This window comes from Pseudopipra pipra, chromosome Z, assembly GCF_036250125.1.
Source record: "Pseudopipra pipra isolate bDixPip1 chromosome Z, bDixPip1.hap1, whole genome shotgun sequence".
NCBI classification, from domain to species: domain Eukaryota; kingdom Metazoa; phylum Chordata; class Aves; order Passeriformes; family Pipridae; genus Pseudopipra; species Pseudopipra pipra.
The window spans coordinates 25500204-25518042 of NC_087581.1; the positions used below are offsets into that span (position 1 = coordinate 25500204).

General features: G+C 35.6%; 1 protein-coding gene across 6 annotated transcripts in view; it reads left to right on the forward strand.

The window, feature by feature from the left end:
- Positions 1–17839, forward strand: part of JAK2 (Janus kinase 2) — an 85744-nt gene that overhangs the window by 33088 nt on the left and 34817 nt on the right. For 3 of the 6 annotated variants that reach the window (XM_064642226.1, XM_064642229.1, XM_064642228.1), the window contains 5 exons: positions 4697–4838; positions 9087–9337; positions 15843–15966; positions 16755–16872; positions 17394–17539. In XM_064642226.1, the coding sequence (XP_064498296.1) occupies positions 9118–9337; positions 15843–15966; positions 16755–16872; positions 17394–17539 (608 nt within the window). In that variant the 5' untranslated portion in view covers positions 4697–4838; positions 9087–9117. Of the gene's footprint in view, positions 1–4696; positions 4839–5902; positions 6010–8759; positions 8820–9086; positions 9338–15842; positions 15967–16754; positions 16873–17393; positions 17540–17839 lie in introns of those variants that run through there. The other 3 variants (XM_064642225.1, XM_064642230.1, XM_064642227.1) reach the window with 2 other exon arrangements.

The window sequence follows — 17839 nt, forward strand, 5'->3', positions numbered from 1 at the left end:
CACTGGTAGTCATTTTTACATAGAAACAAGTGCTTTAGTTGTTCAATATAGGACAGTGGTTTGCTAGTGTTTTTTAACAAAAGCCACAGAATGAGGCAGAATGAGACTAGTGGCAAGGAATCTTCCTTTTTACTTTGAACTAATTTGCTCTGTGCACACAGGAGCATTGGCAATTCCTATTTTATGTCTTTCTGAAAGAAATCAAAAGATCAATTAAGGAAGACCTAGGCACCACTAATTAACACATATTTCATGATCTGACGCTATTAAGCTGAATTCAGTACAGTTAACAAAACAAAGTCTAGTATGTTGTGGCATACTTGTGAAAATATCACTTAGTCCTAATTTTGCTGTTGTCATCTCTTATTCATGACTTAAGAAGAATTTGAGAGATGCGTAAGGGAATAATGGTGACTTGGTGACATTTTTCACATGCTTCATGCAAAAGGTGTTTCTGACCCATTATGGTTACTTTTTCTGTATCTTCTGTGCACATAAAGCTGTGCAGATAATGGTGGGTCTGAATGGATTGAGGATCCTCAGATGCCACTGTCTTGGGACATAATCTGTGCCAAAATGATTGGGCAGGCTTTTGAATTGCTTGGAAATTTTCTGATGAAATAGTCTTTTGCTGATATTTATCAGCATGGTGAAAGTGAATTTTTTTGCAGATATGGACCAATTTTTGTCAAAGTTATGATGGAACATAAGCAGAGCTGTTGCTTGGGGGCAGGTATTTGATTTGATTTCTTTTCTGGTAGCTCACCTACTCGGCAGATTACTGTGGTGCTGAGGCTTCTGCCATGATTTGCTCATTCTGCTTTTCTGACAGCAGCCACAGGTAGTTTTCTTCCTGCTGCAATAAGCTAGAGCATTGACTTGATTCTGTTGTGAAGAACTTGGAAATCACAATTTTTAAATTTCTAATCAGGATTGAAAGATTAAAATCCTCGTATTAAGAGCTTCTATCCACTTAGTCCCTCTGTGTCATGCAAGCGCACCAGGCCAGGATCATTACTCTTTCCTCATGCAGAAGTTCATGGACTGTTGCTGAATTGCAGATACAAGTAGTGGTTTGCCAAGAGAAAACTGTAAGCAAATGTTATCTTTGCTTCTCCACTTTTTTTTAGTGTGTTTTGCCATTGATCTGTTAGTCTGTCACCTTTCTTCTCTATTTGCTTGCTACCATGTGTGCATCAAATTTTGATATATTAAAAATTCTTATGTGATATCAATATACAGCTGATAATACAGGAAATTTCCTTTGGAGTTACTTAACTTTTTGCAATTGTTTCTTGTATGAGCAGTTGTTTTCTTGTGTGACTTTACCTCATGGCAGGGCAACAATAGGCAGAGCGTATTAGAAAAAAGACCATGAAAACTGAAGTCATACTTATCCACAAAACATATTTGAATATGCTTTAAGATGATATTTTATATTTTTGTGGAAGTTGTTTTTAAAATCAGAATGAATATTACCTGGGAAAGACAACAAAGTTTTAATGCAGAAGATGATGCACTAGATTAATTCTATGTGTGAACTTGGCACCTGTTATCTAAGCAATGGAAAAAAGTTTTCAAATTTTCCAGATTGCTTAGTATTTTAGAAGTATTGTTGAATACTTTGATAAAGTTACTCAGGAGATTGTTTTCTCATTAATATTGTTGGAAATATGTGAGTCTCTTGCTGTGAATTTTTTGTGAAATTCTGTACCACGTTTTGACTGAACAAACACTTCATAACATCTTGTTGGTCCATTAAATAGCACTGACATTTCTGTACAAGCTGATGTTTTAAAAATACAATACTATATTACCTGTAAGAATAACCTATGAATTTGGTTCATTGAATCTAGTACACGTTTGTTTTTAAAGAAACCCAACAAACCTGCATATGCAAAGCATATCAGAGTCAGATAAGCAAGGATACTACATGTTGTATGCAGAACATAAATGCTGTTGTTATATTTTTAAAATTTTAAAGTTCTAGAAGCATAACAAACCATGCTGAGTACATGTTATGGGAAAGTTTAGTTGTGCTCCATTTGTTTGTGTATTCAAACCGAACTGTGAAGACTATAATTAAATATTAAGTATACATATTAAATATAAAACAAATGCACTAGCCAAAACAACTGTACGTGGGAAAACGACTGACTTTTTTTCTTAGTCTAAGTTTGGGTCTAGAGGTAAAAACTTTATTTTGGTGGTCTTATAGTAAGACACTTACTCTTTGGAACCTAGTGATGTTCTACCACTACTGACTCTAATGTAAGACCTGTTAGCACTTTCAGTGATACTTTGCTACAATCTTAAACACCTACCCAGCATTACTTGGGAAGGCTTTCATGATTGATGTTTGCAGTGTTCATTCAAATTCCTTGGAAGATGTGTGTATAAGCAGATGGAAAGTGTGCACATGGCTGTCATTTTCAGTTTACTGGCAGTAAACATATTGAGTTGTTGGGAGACAGCCTGTGTCTTCAAGACCTTACTTGTCAATGGAAAATGCTTTTTAATCTTTCTTCTCTCTCTAGTAAACGGAGTAGTTGGTGACATAGGCACAAACACTGATTGTATTTATAGCAGTTCTGGTGGCTTGCTGAAAAGTGACTGTTTCAGATTGTAGAATCTCATCTGCATAACAAATTCTGTATTGTGCTCTTTGCAGAGAGTGTTAACTTGGAGATGATGGACTAATGTATTTTGATGGAGTTTCATTAGAGTCTTAAGTTAGTTTTTAAATTGGCATTTAAATCCTTGCAGCTGCCAGAAATGTAAGCTGGTGTAGACTTGAATAAATCAGAGGGAAAGAGGTCATTGGCAAGATGGTGCACTGTGAGATTGGTACAGCAACTCTGCTGCTGAAAGAATAAGTTGTGTCAGATAAGACTTATTCAGCCTGGAAGTATGTGAACCAAATAGTTTTATAAGGCTTCAATGCAGATCCTGTAAATGAGTATTTCATTACATGTGTGCCGAAGAAAAAGTTGATTCTCTCTTAAAAAAAAAAAAAAAAAGGAGAGAAAGAAAGAAATATGTTACTATAACCACCCTGAACCTGTTCAGCTTGGTTTTCATCTCTGAGTTTCCATGCTTCTTATCCAGAGCTATGAACTGCTCTTTCATAAGCAAGCAATCATTTTTGTTTGTCATATGAAGAATAGACTTGATATTAGGCTGCTTTATCAATTTCTTGCATTTGAAATGCAAACTGCAGTGTCACTGAGCTTATTCAAAATGTTGCAACCCTTATTCTACTGGGCTTGTGGAAAACTACGTAGTTTAACACAGGTAAATATTCATGCAGTTTTTCTTGAAGTAAGAAGCCTGACTGGGAATTATGAATGCAAGGCAGTTCTGAGCATGGAACAGTACTTTTAAAATAGAAAATAATTTAGAATACCCACAGTGCCTCTTGATCTGAAACCTGCATGAACAGGTGGTGGGTCTCTCCTTCATTTGAAGCCGGTGCTCTCAGATCAGTGTGTGTGGAATGTGTGCTCAGTAGGTCAGTGATAGGCGACTCTGCCTCAAACAACCCTCCTTCTCTCCCTCTGGCACTTCAGCAGAGGTCTGGAAAACTTGCATTGACTGTATAGGACTTTGGATCAGATCCTGGTATGACCTGAAGCACCTGGAGGTGCATATGAAATATACAGCGATCCAAGAAAGGCAAAACTTCTTATCTCTAAAACTAGTATTGCAAGGGCAGAAACACTAATCATTGCCATTCACTCCGACTTCTGTGGGGAAAGAAGCTGAATTTACTGCTCATTGAAATGGGTTCTTTTTTGGGGGGGGACAGGGAGAGTGTGTGATATTTGTGACAGACTCAGTAGACACAACACTGAGGAAGCTGTATGTCTTCACTCCAGTTCAGGGAAATACCTGTCTGAAGAGTCATCAAAGAAAACTTGCAGAGTTCTCCCATTCTGAATTCTGCCTCCTTTGAACTTCCATTGTATTTTTCCCCCTTTATTCAGTTTTAAAATGAATTTTTGCCTCTCTGTCAGGCCCTTTCTTGTGTGGGAGGGTTGCAAAGGGAATCTTTCTTTTTGCATTGCTGCAGGAAGCTGGTGTTGTACTTAAGTGCTTTCAAATGGAGTTTCCTGCAACCACAGAAATGTTGCGCAAAGAGAGCAAGGGTGGGAGTGCCCTTGTCCTTCCTGCAACAAGACAGTTGGTCTGAACTTCCCTATGAATTGAAATGAGTGCTTGTTGTCAGTTTTCAAACAGAATTAATTGTTCTGGTTAAAGGGAGTGCTACTACGTGAAGTGAACATACCATATCTGTTTTTGTGATTACTTTTCCTTTTTCATTTCTATTTTTTCCATGTAATGCCATATACAGTTTCTTAAACTGATGCTGTATTCACAGAAAAGAAAAACATGGTTAGAGCAAAAAAAATTGGTAAATACATATACAGTCAAGTTTCTGATTTACACAGCACTTTCTTGCTAGAATGAGAAGTAGTATCAGTATCAAAAATATATTTTTAGATTTATTTTTTTTTTACTGTGTATTTAAAAAAGCCTGAATTTAAAAAGTTCTTGTCAGACAGGAATCTCAGCAAATAAAATAGGAGTGGATCATTATCTGTATCTAAACACAGATTTGAATCCTTCAGTAATGATGCATTATATATTGCTTACAGCCATTAACCTTTTTTTTAATATTCTGTTTTTATTGCAGATACATTATGTCCCACCACTGCTAATGTGCCTGCTTTGTCTGACTTTCTGTGGATTCCAGCAGCGAGTGGCTTGTGACATGCTTATTTAAAGGGCTTCATCACTCCCATGTTTAATACAGAGATTTCTCTAGTGATAAAAAGGTAATTAACTGTTGGAAATTTATCTATAGTGAGAGAACACACTCATCTTTGAACCTCTGAAGGTTAATGATCCTAGCCCTGAAGGTTTCCCTAAAACACCCCCTACTGCCTCAAAAAAACCCCCAAACAAACACGAAAAATTAAAACAACAAAAAAACCCCCCTAAACTGAAAACATATTCTGAATGGGGCAGTGAATGCTGCATATTATTAAATTGCGAGAGTTTTGTATGTCCTCCACATTTTAGTGAAATTTCTTCCATAAGTCATTGTTTTCAGTCTCCTTAATTAATTTCTTGCTGGTCAGTTTACAAAAAACCGTATGAATTAGTGCAGCCGAGGGTACCTGGTAAAAATTATTGTCAGGTGCATTGGAGGTACAGACAGCAACAGAGTGTATGGAAACAACTTACATTGTAGATTCTGGTGATTGTGGTTAGAGCAATATGGGGAATGATTAATCTTATCCTGTAAAAGCTGTGGCTTGAAATATTATCCAGATTAGGAATATTAAAATAATCCTGTTGGTTCAAATCATCTGTTCATCAGTGCCAGAATCAGATCTTTTATACTTAGTAGCTTTGATCTCCAAAACAAGATCTTTATATCCGTGATTCTGTTACCTGTTCTTGTTATATGGATGATTGGATAGGCCGTTTTTCTTTTTCGCTTCTTGATTATGTCAAACATCCACTTTAAGATGTGTGTGGACTTGTTACTTTTTGGCAAACAAATACTTTTGTGGTGCTGAGTAACTTATTTACAAAAGACCCATTCTGGATATATTAAATCCTTTTTATTCAGCTGTGAGGATTATTTACATTTACATTCTTTACCCAAACACAGAAATTCTTTTAATTACAGTATGATAACAAATCTGTATACCCTAGAAAGTAATACTCAAAGGTGTTGTGCAAAACAGGTACATTAGTGTCTCCCAGTATGTTTAGTCTCAAGTTGCTCAACTTTTACAATAGTCAGAAGACAAGGTCATATTTTAAATATTCTGGATCAACAGCAATTAATTTTTTTGCCATGTTTAATGCTTCTGTTGTGCTAATACAGGGATCTCTGGATGGAGCAAAGCAGGGAAGACTAACTGTGTTCAACTGGAGACTTGTTTGCTAAGAAATACATGTGAAAGCAGTTTTCTTTTGTTTTTCACACCATTGGTGAGTGGTGACCATGTGTTTCAGTTACTTTGCATATAAGGCCCTGTCCATGAAACTGATTGTTATATGCATAAGATAGAGGCCATGAAAATGTGTTTTCTATTTTTCAGCAAATAAACTGAACTGAGCAAGAATATTTCTTGCTTTCACCTCTTTTGTCTGCACTTGGACATAAAAGACAAATTTGAAACTTGAAAATTATTTAATTTGAAGTGGTGATGCAACTGCACAGATAGTATCTCTTGAGATTTTTTCACACAGTTACATAGAACCTTTGAAATTAGTGCAACAAAAAAACCTGAGTGGAATACTCTGTTACAGTTTTTACTTTGCATTTTTTACCACATTTTATTGATATTTCTCATTCTTAGGTGTGATTAAGCAAGGTTCCCTTTGTGGTTTGTTGAGTTTTTTAATGTAGAAACCAAGAGGGAATGATAAGGTTTTTTTGAAAGGAAAAGTATGTTTGTAAATACGCAAACTTTATGAAGAAGAGCGAGGCACAAGCTGTGTTTAGTTCACTTCTGAAATTGGCCAGATTTTTAGTTAGGTGTACCAACAATATTTCCATTCAGTGTTGGTTAGACATAATACCAGCAAACTAAGATGAAGGCGTCTGTCAATCCGGGTGAAGGTTCATATCATCAGAAGGTTAATATTGGAATATTTGAGGGAAACTTCTGTAGTAATTAAAGAAGAATTCCTCTGGAGATAAAAGCTGTGAATATTTTGTAAAAGCAAGTGGTAGATCACAATCATTACATCTTTCATATTCTTGACAGAAGTAGTGAGAAGTCTTTTAAATATTATGTTTTTAGAGATGTGATGGTTATTTTCTTCTAAAAACCAAGAATTCTATGATGAGTCAAGGGAGATACATTTTTTTCCTTAATTGAATACTTCCTTGTTGCCTATGCTACCTTTGGAGCTAAAAGCACAAATCTTCTCATTTAAGGGTGGCTGACTCTATAAATGCGGCATAGGGAATCCATATCTCCCCTAGATCAGGGCCTAAGGAATGTAGTGAATGGCATTTGCATCTAGACTTTAAGGTTTATATGTTTATGATACACTGTCTCTTTTTGTTGCTTAGTTTAGGAAGTTAAATTCTGCATTTTTCTTTTGGTGAGGGTGTCTTTTTTTCTTTTTTTCTTTTCCCCAGAATTACCATCACGGTAAAATGACTTTATCTTCTGTATGTGTTCTATCACATAAGTCATGAAGTTAATGTTTTTCTTTTTTTCCCTGCTGTTATAACTGTTGATTTCTGTAGCGCACGTCATCTTTAGCCCACATAAATGTATAGTCGTACACTCATCCTTTTCTACGTAATTGTAGTTAGGAGCAGCAAATAATTAAAAAAAAAAAATCACCATGTTCCAAACAGCTCTTTTATGATAAAGCAATACAATTCAATATAAACAAAAGCTGTTGAAAGTTGCATTTTAAGAATGTCACTCCCATCTACCTATGTAAAACAATAAACATATTTTTGAGTTAAATAGTAGCATTTTCAAGTTCAATATCTTTATTAACTGTTCAATATCTTTGTCAGTGACATATGCACCCTTAGCAAGTTTCGGAAACACACCAAGCTGACTATTGCAGCTGATGGGCTTGAGGGAAGGTACCATCCAGAGGAACATTGACAGGCTTGAGAAGCAGGCCCATGGGAACCTCATGAATTCTAACAAGGCAAAGAGCACCTGGTCCTGCACCTGGGTTGGGGCAATGTCCAGTATCAATATGGGCTGGGGAATGAATGGATTGAGAGCAGCCCTGTGGATAAGGACTTGGGGATCCTGATAGATGAAAAGTGAGACGTGAGCTGGCAGTGTGCACTTGCAGCCTAAAAAGAAACCATGGCCATCAGGTCAAGGGATGCGATTCACCTCGTCTCCTATGCTCTGCTCTTGTGAGTCTGCACTTGCAGTCCTGCTTTCAGTTCTGGCGGTCATAGCATAGGAATGACATGGACCAGAGTGGAGCGAGTCCAGAGAAGGCCACAAAAATGATCAGAGGGCTGACCCTTCCGTGAGGAAAGGCTGAGAGAGTTGAGGTTATTCAGCCCAAAGAGAAGGCCTCAGGGAGACCTTATTGTGGCCCAAACCATTTTATGATTCTAAAAGTCTAAAAAATCAAGTCTTTATGACTGATGTCTTGTTTAGACCTATTCTGCATTTTCAAAATGCAGAATTCCATGTAGTAGTTACTTGGAATCAGTTTTAATAAAGGAAAACCTTATAGACTGTGATGAAAGTTTTTATGATAAGCATGGTCTATACTGATGAAATTGTGATGGAGTCACAGAAAAGCAAAGACATTCTTTAGCTGGCTTTTAGAATATGGTGTCCAATCTCTTTTTTAAACTTTTCTTTTCATTATCAAATATACTTGTGGTTATATATTGAATTATTAGTGTCTTCTTCTCTTTGATTACATTAACAGAGAGGATTGTTACCTTGAGTTCCGTAAGAATAGACTTAAATGATTATTCTGAAAGGAGGTGGTCTTGGAAGTCCCCCCATAGGTACAAACCAAGTCTGCTTACTTAGATTCTCATCTCAACATGTTTTCTTTTAAGTGTCGGCTTAAGAGTAAAACTCACATGAAGGGCGCTATGGCTACCCTTCTTTTATCCGTGTCAGCTAGCTGTTATATCTTTTAAGTTCTCAGTGCAATAGTTGTGTTTAAACTGGGAGTATAATGAGCTGTACAGATGTGACTAAAGGGCTTCTTTTGCCTTTCAGGTTTAACTAGCATGTTTTAATTGGACAGATGAGCACACACTGTCTAAAATCCAGTGAGAGGTAATAATTCTCTAGTTGGACTCCCAATTAATATTTTGTTTTCTCCTGTAATAATGTCTGTTACTCTTCATCTAGGGCTATATAGTAAATCAAAGAGAAACTTAGCTTTTAGTAAATGACCTAAGTCATTCTCAGGTGTTAATTCTCAGATCTCATTAATAGGAGTTAATGTTTTTCCTGTATCAGAACAGTACTGTCATTAAATAGGAGTATTACGAACAAAACCAAGTACAGTTAGTCAAGAAGTACTTCTTACATTTCTTGTAGGCAAATGCTCTGAACAGAACCCAAACGAACTATGGCTTGTCTTACAATGACAAATATGGAAAGCACAGCAACTGCTTCTGTCCACCAGAATGGTGACATCCATGGAAATACCAGTGCACCCAGGCAGACAGAACCATTGCTTCAAGTGTACCTTTATCATTCTCCTGGGAAGACAGGAGAAGATTGCCTTCAATTTCCAGCTGGAGAATATGTTGCAGAAGAGCTTTGTGCTGTTGCCTGTAAAGCCTGTGGTAAGTATATACATACCAGTTTACTTAATGAATTGGTGAAACTCAGCTTCATAGAAGAAAGTTTTTAACTATCCAGAGCTCATGAAAATATTGGCTTTTGAATCAAAAGGCTAATTTTGCTGTTCTTTCAGAAGTAATTAGCACCAGGCTGTAAAACTGTTTCCATTAGAACAATTGTGAAACTGAATTAGGTGACTGCTATCCTTTATCAAATAATTTGAGGGTATTTATCCCTATCCCTTGCCTGGAAGTCTTCTTTCATCGGGCTGAGATATAGCTCAGGAGCAGGAATCACTGCAGGAGTCACTGCAGGAGCCTGGAAATTACTTTCTGATGCAACCCTGCAAAACAGATTGGTCCTGGAAGTAATGAATATGTTGTGTATTACACATGCTTGATTACTTTGCAGATGGTAACTGTTCTGTTAGATATAGTATGACTTCTTGTGTTTGTGATTAATGATTTTCGTAATCGTTTAGGAAATAAAGTCTGTAAATAGCAGGGTAGTGTATTTTAACACCTGTTGTATTTGGCATATATTGGCTAATATAAATATTAGTCTGTCAAAATGTTATTCTGTAATTGAATGCCAGTTTGATGCATGCATGCAAGAGCTCAGCCTTTTTAAAAACATTTTATTTAAAAATCAATTTTTTGAAAAATTTAATGTGTGAAACTTTTGTAGTTTATATTTTTTTTACAGAAAACTGCCTGAACATGAAACTGAATTTTTTCCAAGTAGAAACACAAGAATAAATGAAGTGTCTTGAAATTAATTTTAAATTGACTAGTCAGTCGTGGTTCAGTTCTTGTATGTTAGCTGGTATGTTAATTGCTGTGTAAAAAAATAAATGTCACACCAAAAAAAATAAAAGTCATTGCTCTCAGCCTGAGGGACAAAGTGGTATTAGAGGAACCAAATGATGGTAGATATGAAATATGAAGGAGAAATTGTTCTAGAGGTTGCAGAATCAAAGACTTGTTTTCTCAAATCATGATCTTAAACCTTTTGATCTTTTCTGATCTCTCTCAAAAAAATCTTAAATGGAATTTCTCTTTTAAGCTATTTTTTAATGTCTTTACAATCAGTTTATAGAAGTGTCAGGCAGTCAAGGCCATTTGAACAAAAGTAGAAGTAATGATTCAAGAAAGCCACCAGAGCTGGTGCAAGAGAATGATAATGTGAACTTAATGTTATACTTTACAAAATAAATAAATATGGTTGTTTGCAGAAAAGCTGTAAACTTTGTTCATAATTTTTCTTTTATTCAAAGTGTGAACAAAACCTAGAAATCTGTGTTTAAAAATTAGCATGCGTAATTGAAAATAACATGAATTGAGTTTTGTTGTGTTGTAGGTAAATCAGATACCGACTACTGGAAACATTTGAAGTCTGAATTTGAATCTTGAATGTATTTTTTTGTATACAGAAAGAAAGTTACTTGATTTGTATACTGCATGTGTTACTATGCTATATCAATAATTCTACAATCAGATACTTCCCAGTGTCTTTTAAGACAGAGTATTTATCATTAGATAAAGTAATTTAAAAAACTAACCAACTTTGGACTGTACACTGTAACTTACCAGAATAATACATTATACGGAAGATGAGTATTACACGGAAAAATAATTTTCTTTTAATATTCAAACTAACAATTTGTTTGTTTATTCCATTGGCTGAAAAATATGAGTAAAAAATATGTGCATCACTTGTATGTATAATCCAGATTTTTGCTGAATTCAGGTTAACAAAGTGTAGATATTTTTAAACAACACTAAATAAGTGAGTTTGTAAATCATGATTAAAGCAGTTATAATGACAAGCAAAGCACTGCTTTGGTATTAGCCAAATAAATTTATGCCATGTTCTTGAAAATCTTAATACATTAGTCGCAAAATAAGCAGAGATAGTCACTTTAAATCTCACAAGAACAATTGAACAGCTCACTGAAAAATGTTTTGACAAAGTCAACCGGGAGCATAATCTTGTTTAGCATCTTGCGTTTCTCTCATAGCTTGTCCCTAGGTGTATAAGAATCCTAAATTTCTGTAGGATGTGTTTGACTTTATTTACTGTCTGACAGGCTTTTATTCTCATGTCCTCATCCCTTTCTGTGAGGATCATTAAACTCTGGAATCTTACCTTTTTAATGTAACTAGAATCCCAAGACAGAATGAGTTTTGCAATCCTGACAGGTTTGCTGAGTTTTGGGCAGCTAGCAGTTAACAAAAGACCTTGAATTTGTTGGCTTCTGTGTTTGTTTGTTTGTTGGTTTTTTTGATGTTGATATCCCAAAACTCCAGCTAGGAACCTTTTAATTCTCACTCATCTGATTTGCAAGTAAATTGGAAATTCCATGGTACTTTCTAAGAAAAATGGTGGTGTCTCTTGGAAAACCATAATATTGCAGAGAATTTTTAATTATACTAAAGTAAAAGCATTATTTCAAAACTTTTAATGTGACTAAGTGCTGACAGCATTTGCAGTCAATTAAACATTTTCAAGAGAGCAACAGTGTTGCATAATGTGATGATTGTGATGACCTCTTTGCTTGTATGCTTCAGAAGAGATGTCTTGCTACTAACAAGGGAATTTTAAGCGGATTTTCCCTAACGTGCTGAATTTCCAGAATTTCACATGACTCTGAGTTCACATGGCTCAGAGTTATCATTCATTTTAATTAATCATTGGGGGGTTGTTTTTTTGGTTGGAGTTTTTGGTTTGGTTCGGTGGTTTTGTTTTGCTTCGGGTTTGTCTTTTTTTTTTTTTTTGGTTTGATTTAGTTTGGCTTTTTTTTTTCCTTTACATTTCCTGAATATCCACACAGTACATGCTGCCCCCTGCAGCTCCCCCACCATAAGTGAGGAATGAATTAAACAGAACTCTGGGCAATTCTGTTTTGCTAGAAAAGGAAATGCGTGCTTTGATTTACTATTCGGAAAGCATTTTGTTGGCAGGATAGTGACATTAAATGTGATGTCAGAGTTCAGTAAGCCTCTGGTTTGTATGAAAGATGAGAGGAAGATATTATTTTAATGCAAGAAAAGGGAAGCAAATTTCCATCTGGTATGTGCAGAACTTCCTAAGTTTTAAAGAGTTTACTTCCAGTTGTGTGTGAAAACTGACTAATATTCGTATTAGACTTTGAAAATTTGAGATTTTTTAAAATTTTTTTAATCATTCAACTAATTGCTTTTATCTGTATATGTCTAATGACTTACATGCTTGAAATGACAGTTTCGTAAAACTATATCTACTATAGACTGTGCTTGGCTTTCACATTTCATAGTGGTGTCATGGCTTGTTGTGACTTACACTTTATGTTTTTTATTTTTTCTTTAAAGAAGGACATTACTTTATGAAAACCTGCTGTATGGGAGAAAGAGTGCCTCATGTCAACAAAGGAGAAAATATAGAAAAACTGTATTTCCTTAGCTGCTTCAGGGTAAATGAAGTAGTGTGACTTGTCTGGATGTGAAACTCTAAAATCATAATGAGGAAAAGATCAAACTACTTTGCAAATCATTTTTTTAGTCTTGAAATAGAAGTTTGAGGAATGAGCTTACGCTTACGCTGCTTTGTAGTCTTCCATATGATGTACTTGACAGACTGTAAAGGATGAAAAGACTCCTTTCTTTAGCCTTATGTACTAAATAAATTGTCAAGAGATAGTCTTTGTTTTTGTCTTTGCAGTAGTCCAGAAAATTTGACAGCCCTTGCTGGAGAAGCAAAGTGGAAAAAAGTCTGCTTAATTATGTCTGAGTCACTGTCTTCTCTCTAATTTGTCATTGACTGATTTGATAACATGGTTAGTGCAGTGCAAAAATCCAGGGGAGGCTTTTCAGTTCCTCTTGTGAATAGCTTTTATGATTTTACTTAGAAAAATACATTTCTCAGAAGTTTTCACTATTGTTGACATGTCTAGGTTTCAACAGAAGACTTTGATTCCCCACTCAAGTCTTTTTGTTTTCCTTGTTTCAGGAGAGAGCACTTAAATACTGCAGTTATTACTCACTTGAAAAGTCCCTGCAATTACATGGCCTCTTTGCTTTTGTCAGATTCCTGTGAATTATTTTCAAGACTCTAATAAAGGGATTTGTTCTATTTTTTATAATTGTTGAGCAGTAAGTGTAGCAATGAAATTGTGTAGTTCTTAAGGGGAAGGGGAAAAAAGGTGTAATTCCTTTTCATGAAAAAAAGATCTGTATGTCTTTGAGCACTGACACTGTATGGTGCAAGGTACCATTTGGAACTATAAATGCCGAAGTGCGAGAGACGGATGAGTGCAGTTTACTTTTCATACAAAGGAGGACAACAGGGAGGACTTTTGTTGTTGTTAATATTAACATTTCTTATTGGGAATGGAGTATGAATGTCATGATCTTTGCTTAGTTAAAGTTTCAGAAAGGATTTTGCTGTGCGTCTTTTTGAGAAGCAGAGTGGTGGTGGGGATGCCTGTAATGTATTTGGTGAGATACAGCAGCTTAACACTTGAATTTAAGAATATGACTTGGAAATTTTTTCTCATACAGTGTGCTTACAGGGCTTGTTAGCTGTTTGGGTATATGTGTTAGTGAGACGAGGTAAATATTCAGCATTTCCTTGAAAAGTGTGTGGTATTTGTGTAGAGGCCTGGCTAGTAGTTCTCACATGCATTGCACTGTAATTGATCTAAAATTATTTGGGATACAGACACCACACAGCCTTAAAACTGCCAAGTTAATTGTAACTGCTTTATAGACAACTGATATGTAGTGTAGTGTAGTTGATCCCACTTCACACGTCAAAAGAGAGCCACGTTGAGTTTTTGGGATAGGTTTCTTTTTAACTCCATAAAATATTTTTCATAATTTGGATTGATCAAATATGTTTTATTGTGCCTTAGATTTGCAACATTTAGATTTACAGTCAGTCCTTCAGTTACTAATCCCTTTGGGTTTGTTCCTGTGGAGGATTTGTTTAGTTTTGGTTTCTCTTTTGTTGCTTTACGGAATTCTTTCCACTTCTGTAGTTTCCTGTAAGTCTATGACTCCTTTCTGTAGAAAATCATGTGTTAGGACCTGCAGTTCTGGTATGTTTTGGTGAGCTTTGGTTTAAGAAAGCACCAGATGATTGGCCTATAGATTTCAGCAGTTTAATCTTCACAACTGCACAATAGAATTCTTGTCTTAGCCTTTTTACTCTACCCCTACAGAGACAAACTTATTTTGTGTCAAATTTAATAAACTAGTTGTTATTTAAGAATGAAATATGTTTTGTTCTACAAGGGTATGTGGTTTTATATGTGGAGTTGATTCATTGTTTCATCTAACAGATTGTTTTACATGTAGTTTAGATGTGATGAGAGAAATTTGGGGTCTGCCCCCTTCAATAATTACCTAGATGGTGTCCAGAACAGAAAGAAATAAAGGATTTCTTTTTTCTCCTGGTTTCTTGTGGGAATTTCAATTATTTAATTCTAAGTCTTTGGTTAGGGCTGTGTGTACTTTGCCTTTTCCCATAATTCTTTTGTCTCCTAATGTAATTTTAAGTTACTTTTATTGCCTTTACCTGTCTTTTTTATTATTTTTTTCCTTTTCACCCCAAAGTGTATTGCTTTAATGGAAAGTTTTCTTTAGTTATGACCTACTATGACTTTGACACTGTAATTTTTCATCCTACTGTCTCACCTCTGCACCTGTGCCTCTTCCTGTCTTCAGAATATGTTTGTCAGTGTTTGCGGTTCATCCTTTTGTGCTGTCAATTCTCTGGCATTTAGCCTGTTTTCCATATCTAACCCCGGCATCACATGGATGCACAACACTGCAGCATAATACAAAGCTGTGGCATCTGTTGTATGTTAGCCTGTGCTTTCAGCTGGGAACCTCAGAACCAAATTAAAATTCTGGTACTGCTGAGGAGCTGATGCTCAACTGATTTCCAGAGTTTGTGATTAAGTAGGATTGCTTGTCATTAACAAAATCCTAAATTGTTGAGGGAAAAAATATTTTCCAGTTCTGTTTTATTAACTATATATGTCTGGGTTTGTTTTTAACTGAGTTACTAAAATGAAAATGGCAGGTGGTTGTCCTAGTCATGATGACTTTCTTTGTATTGCCTTACTACTTATTTTTCATCTGTCTAAAGTCTTAAAATAAACCCCTTGATCTGATTTTGGAAAAAGTAAGAAAAAAAAGTAATTTACTGTTTCTAAACTGAGATGCTAAGAAGACATTGTATTAAATGCCATATAAAAAAAAGCTTGCAATCTAACAGTGAAGTACAGGATAACAGGTGAGCACAGTCTGCAATCAGTGAACATAAAGGAAGAATGAGAAATTAAACTATCAAAAGCAGTTTGAAGGTTATGGATAATGATTGCAATGCTGTTGGCAATATTGATACCTGTTGCTGATAGCAGTAGAGCGCTGTGCCAATCTGCTAATTTTAACCGACAATAGTTTTCTAATACTTTGTGAAAACACTTTCCTATAGACATTTGCTTCTCTGTTCTTCCTTTAGGTATCATGCCAGTGTACCATAACATGTTTGCGCTCATGAGTGAAACAGATAGAATGTGGTATCCTCCAAATCACATCTTCCATGTAGATGAAGCAACTAGAGTCAAGCTAATTTACCGGATAAGGTAATCTACATCAAATGTTATACAACTTTCATGGTCAAAGAAAACTATGTGAGAAAACACAACCATAAGATATTAAGTTGAACCATAGTTTCTCTTAGAAGATATGAACAGATTGTTGGTGTTATCTGGAAAAGAGATAGATAAAAGAATCAAAATTATTGGAGTGGTTTGAATAATATATTTTATCAATTTTCTATATCCCATATATTTACCAATGTCAGATTGAAGAAGCAAACAGTAAAAAATATGGAAGTAAAAATACTATTTTTCTTAATAACAATGCATCTCATCTCCTCTGTGCTTATCTGTTTGAAATTAGTGATGGTTCCAAAATGCAGAGTAATTATTCTGTGTAGTCAGGCATGTGTCTGCAATAGAACCATTTTCCCCGACCTCATATTTGAATGTAGACATCTAAAACAATAGTCAAAGTTTTCCTTTTGTAAAACATTTTGTTTATTTACATTATATAATGTGGCCTGAATGTTTCTTTAGCAACTGTTTCAGAGGAAACTAGAAGACACTAATGAAATTATCTGTATTCTGATGAGTGAGAATAACTTTGCAAAGGTCCTCATTCCTATCACTATGGTTTATCACTCTGCTTAAATGTTGTAGTAGTTAGACACCATGAACTGGATCTGAAGCCTTTGTTGACTAACTGGGATTTCATAGTGCTCCTCCAAAGCAGCCAGCACTAATTACATGTATATGAGAACAATGATGTCTGAAGTTGGTAAGCAAAAGTATCTGTTTATTGACTTTTCCTTAAATCTATTTCCCAACAGGTTTTATTTTCCGCACTGGTATTGCAGTGGCACCAACAGAGCGTATCGGTATGGCATTCTTCGCGGTGCAGAAAGCCCTGTTCTTGATGATCTTGTCATGTCTTATCTATTCGCGCAGGTAAGATTTGCTTGCTTATTTTTTAATGGAGATTGGTAAAGGTTGTCAGTATTTATTCCCTTTATATCTTCTGATAGTAACTGTATAGGCTCTTGACAGCTTGAAGCCTACTTGAGATGAAAATTAAATTCCATGTCCTATTGTATGTTTGGAGAGATGAAGCTCAAATGGCAGTTTTAGGGGGAGCAGTGAGAGTATGTAGGTTGAACTGACACAATGTAGAACATCCTCCTCATATTGACCTTTCTGAGATTTGAAACAAAAATATTTTGAAAACGGCATTTGTAAGCATGATGGCAGATAGTATTGCTTATGAACAAGTGCATCGTTTTGTGGATGAAGGATTTCATTCAGCAGAATGGAGTCTTTAAAAAAAAAAAACCAACAAAAATCCCAAACAAAACAAACCTAAACAATCAAACAAAACAACAAAAAACTCCCCAACAACTGCAGCCCAAGCCCCTTTTATTGATAAGCAGCAGTGCTATAGTTTTAATTTGCTTTCTTGCGTTCTTTCTCAGTGGCGAGCTGATTTTTTGGAGGGATGGGTACAGATGCCTGTTACTCACGAAACACAAGAAGAATGCCTTGGAATGGCTGTTCTAGATATGATGAGAGTGGCCAAAGAAAAGGACGAAACCCCACTGGCTATTTACAATTCAGTCAGGTAACTCCATAATTCATAACTCTTTCACACCTATCTGATATCTAAAAACAGTATTTTTGCACATTAACATCTGGGAGGAGATGTTCAGCTGCTGGCAATTGATGTATTCAAATGGTTATATAAATCTACCTATAGTGTAAACTAGAAATTAATAGAAGACTTGTATCATCATGGCCATTCATGTTTTGGGGACGTAGATTTGGCTCTCTTAATGAAAAGTAAGGCAGCAGCTTGTTACATGGGAAAGTATGTAAGCAATAATTTGAGGTGAGACACCCTTCTGGAAGTCACCAGATCCAA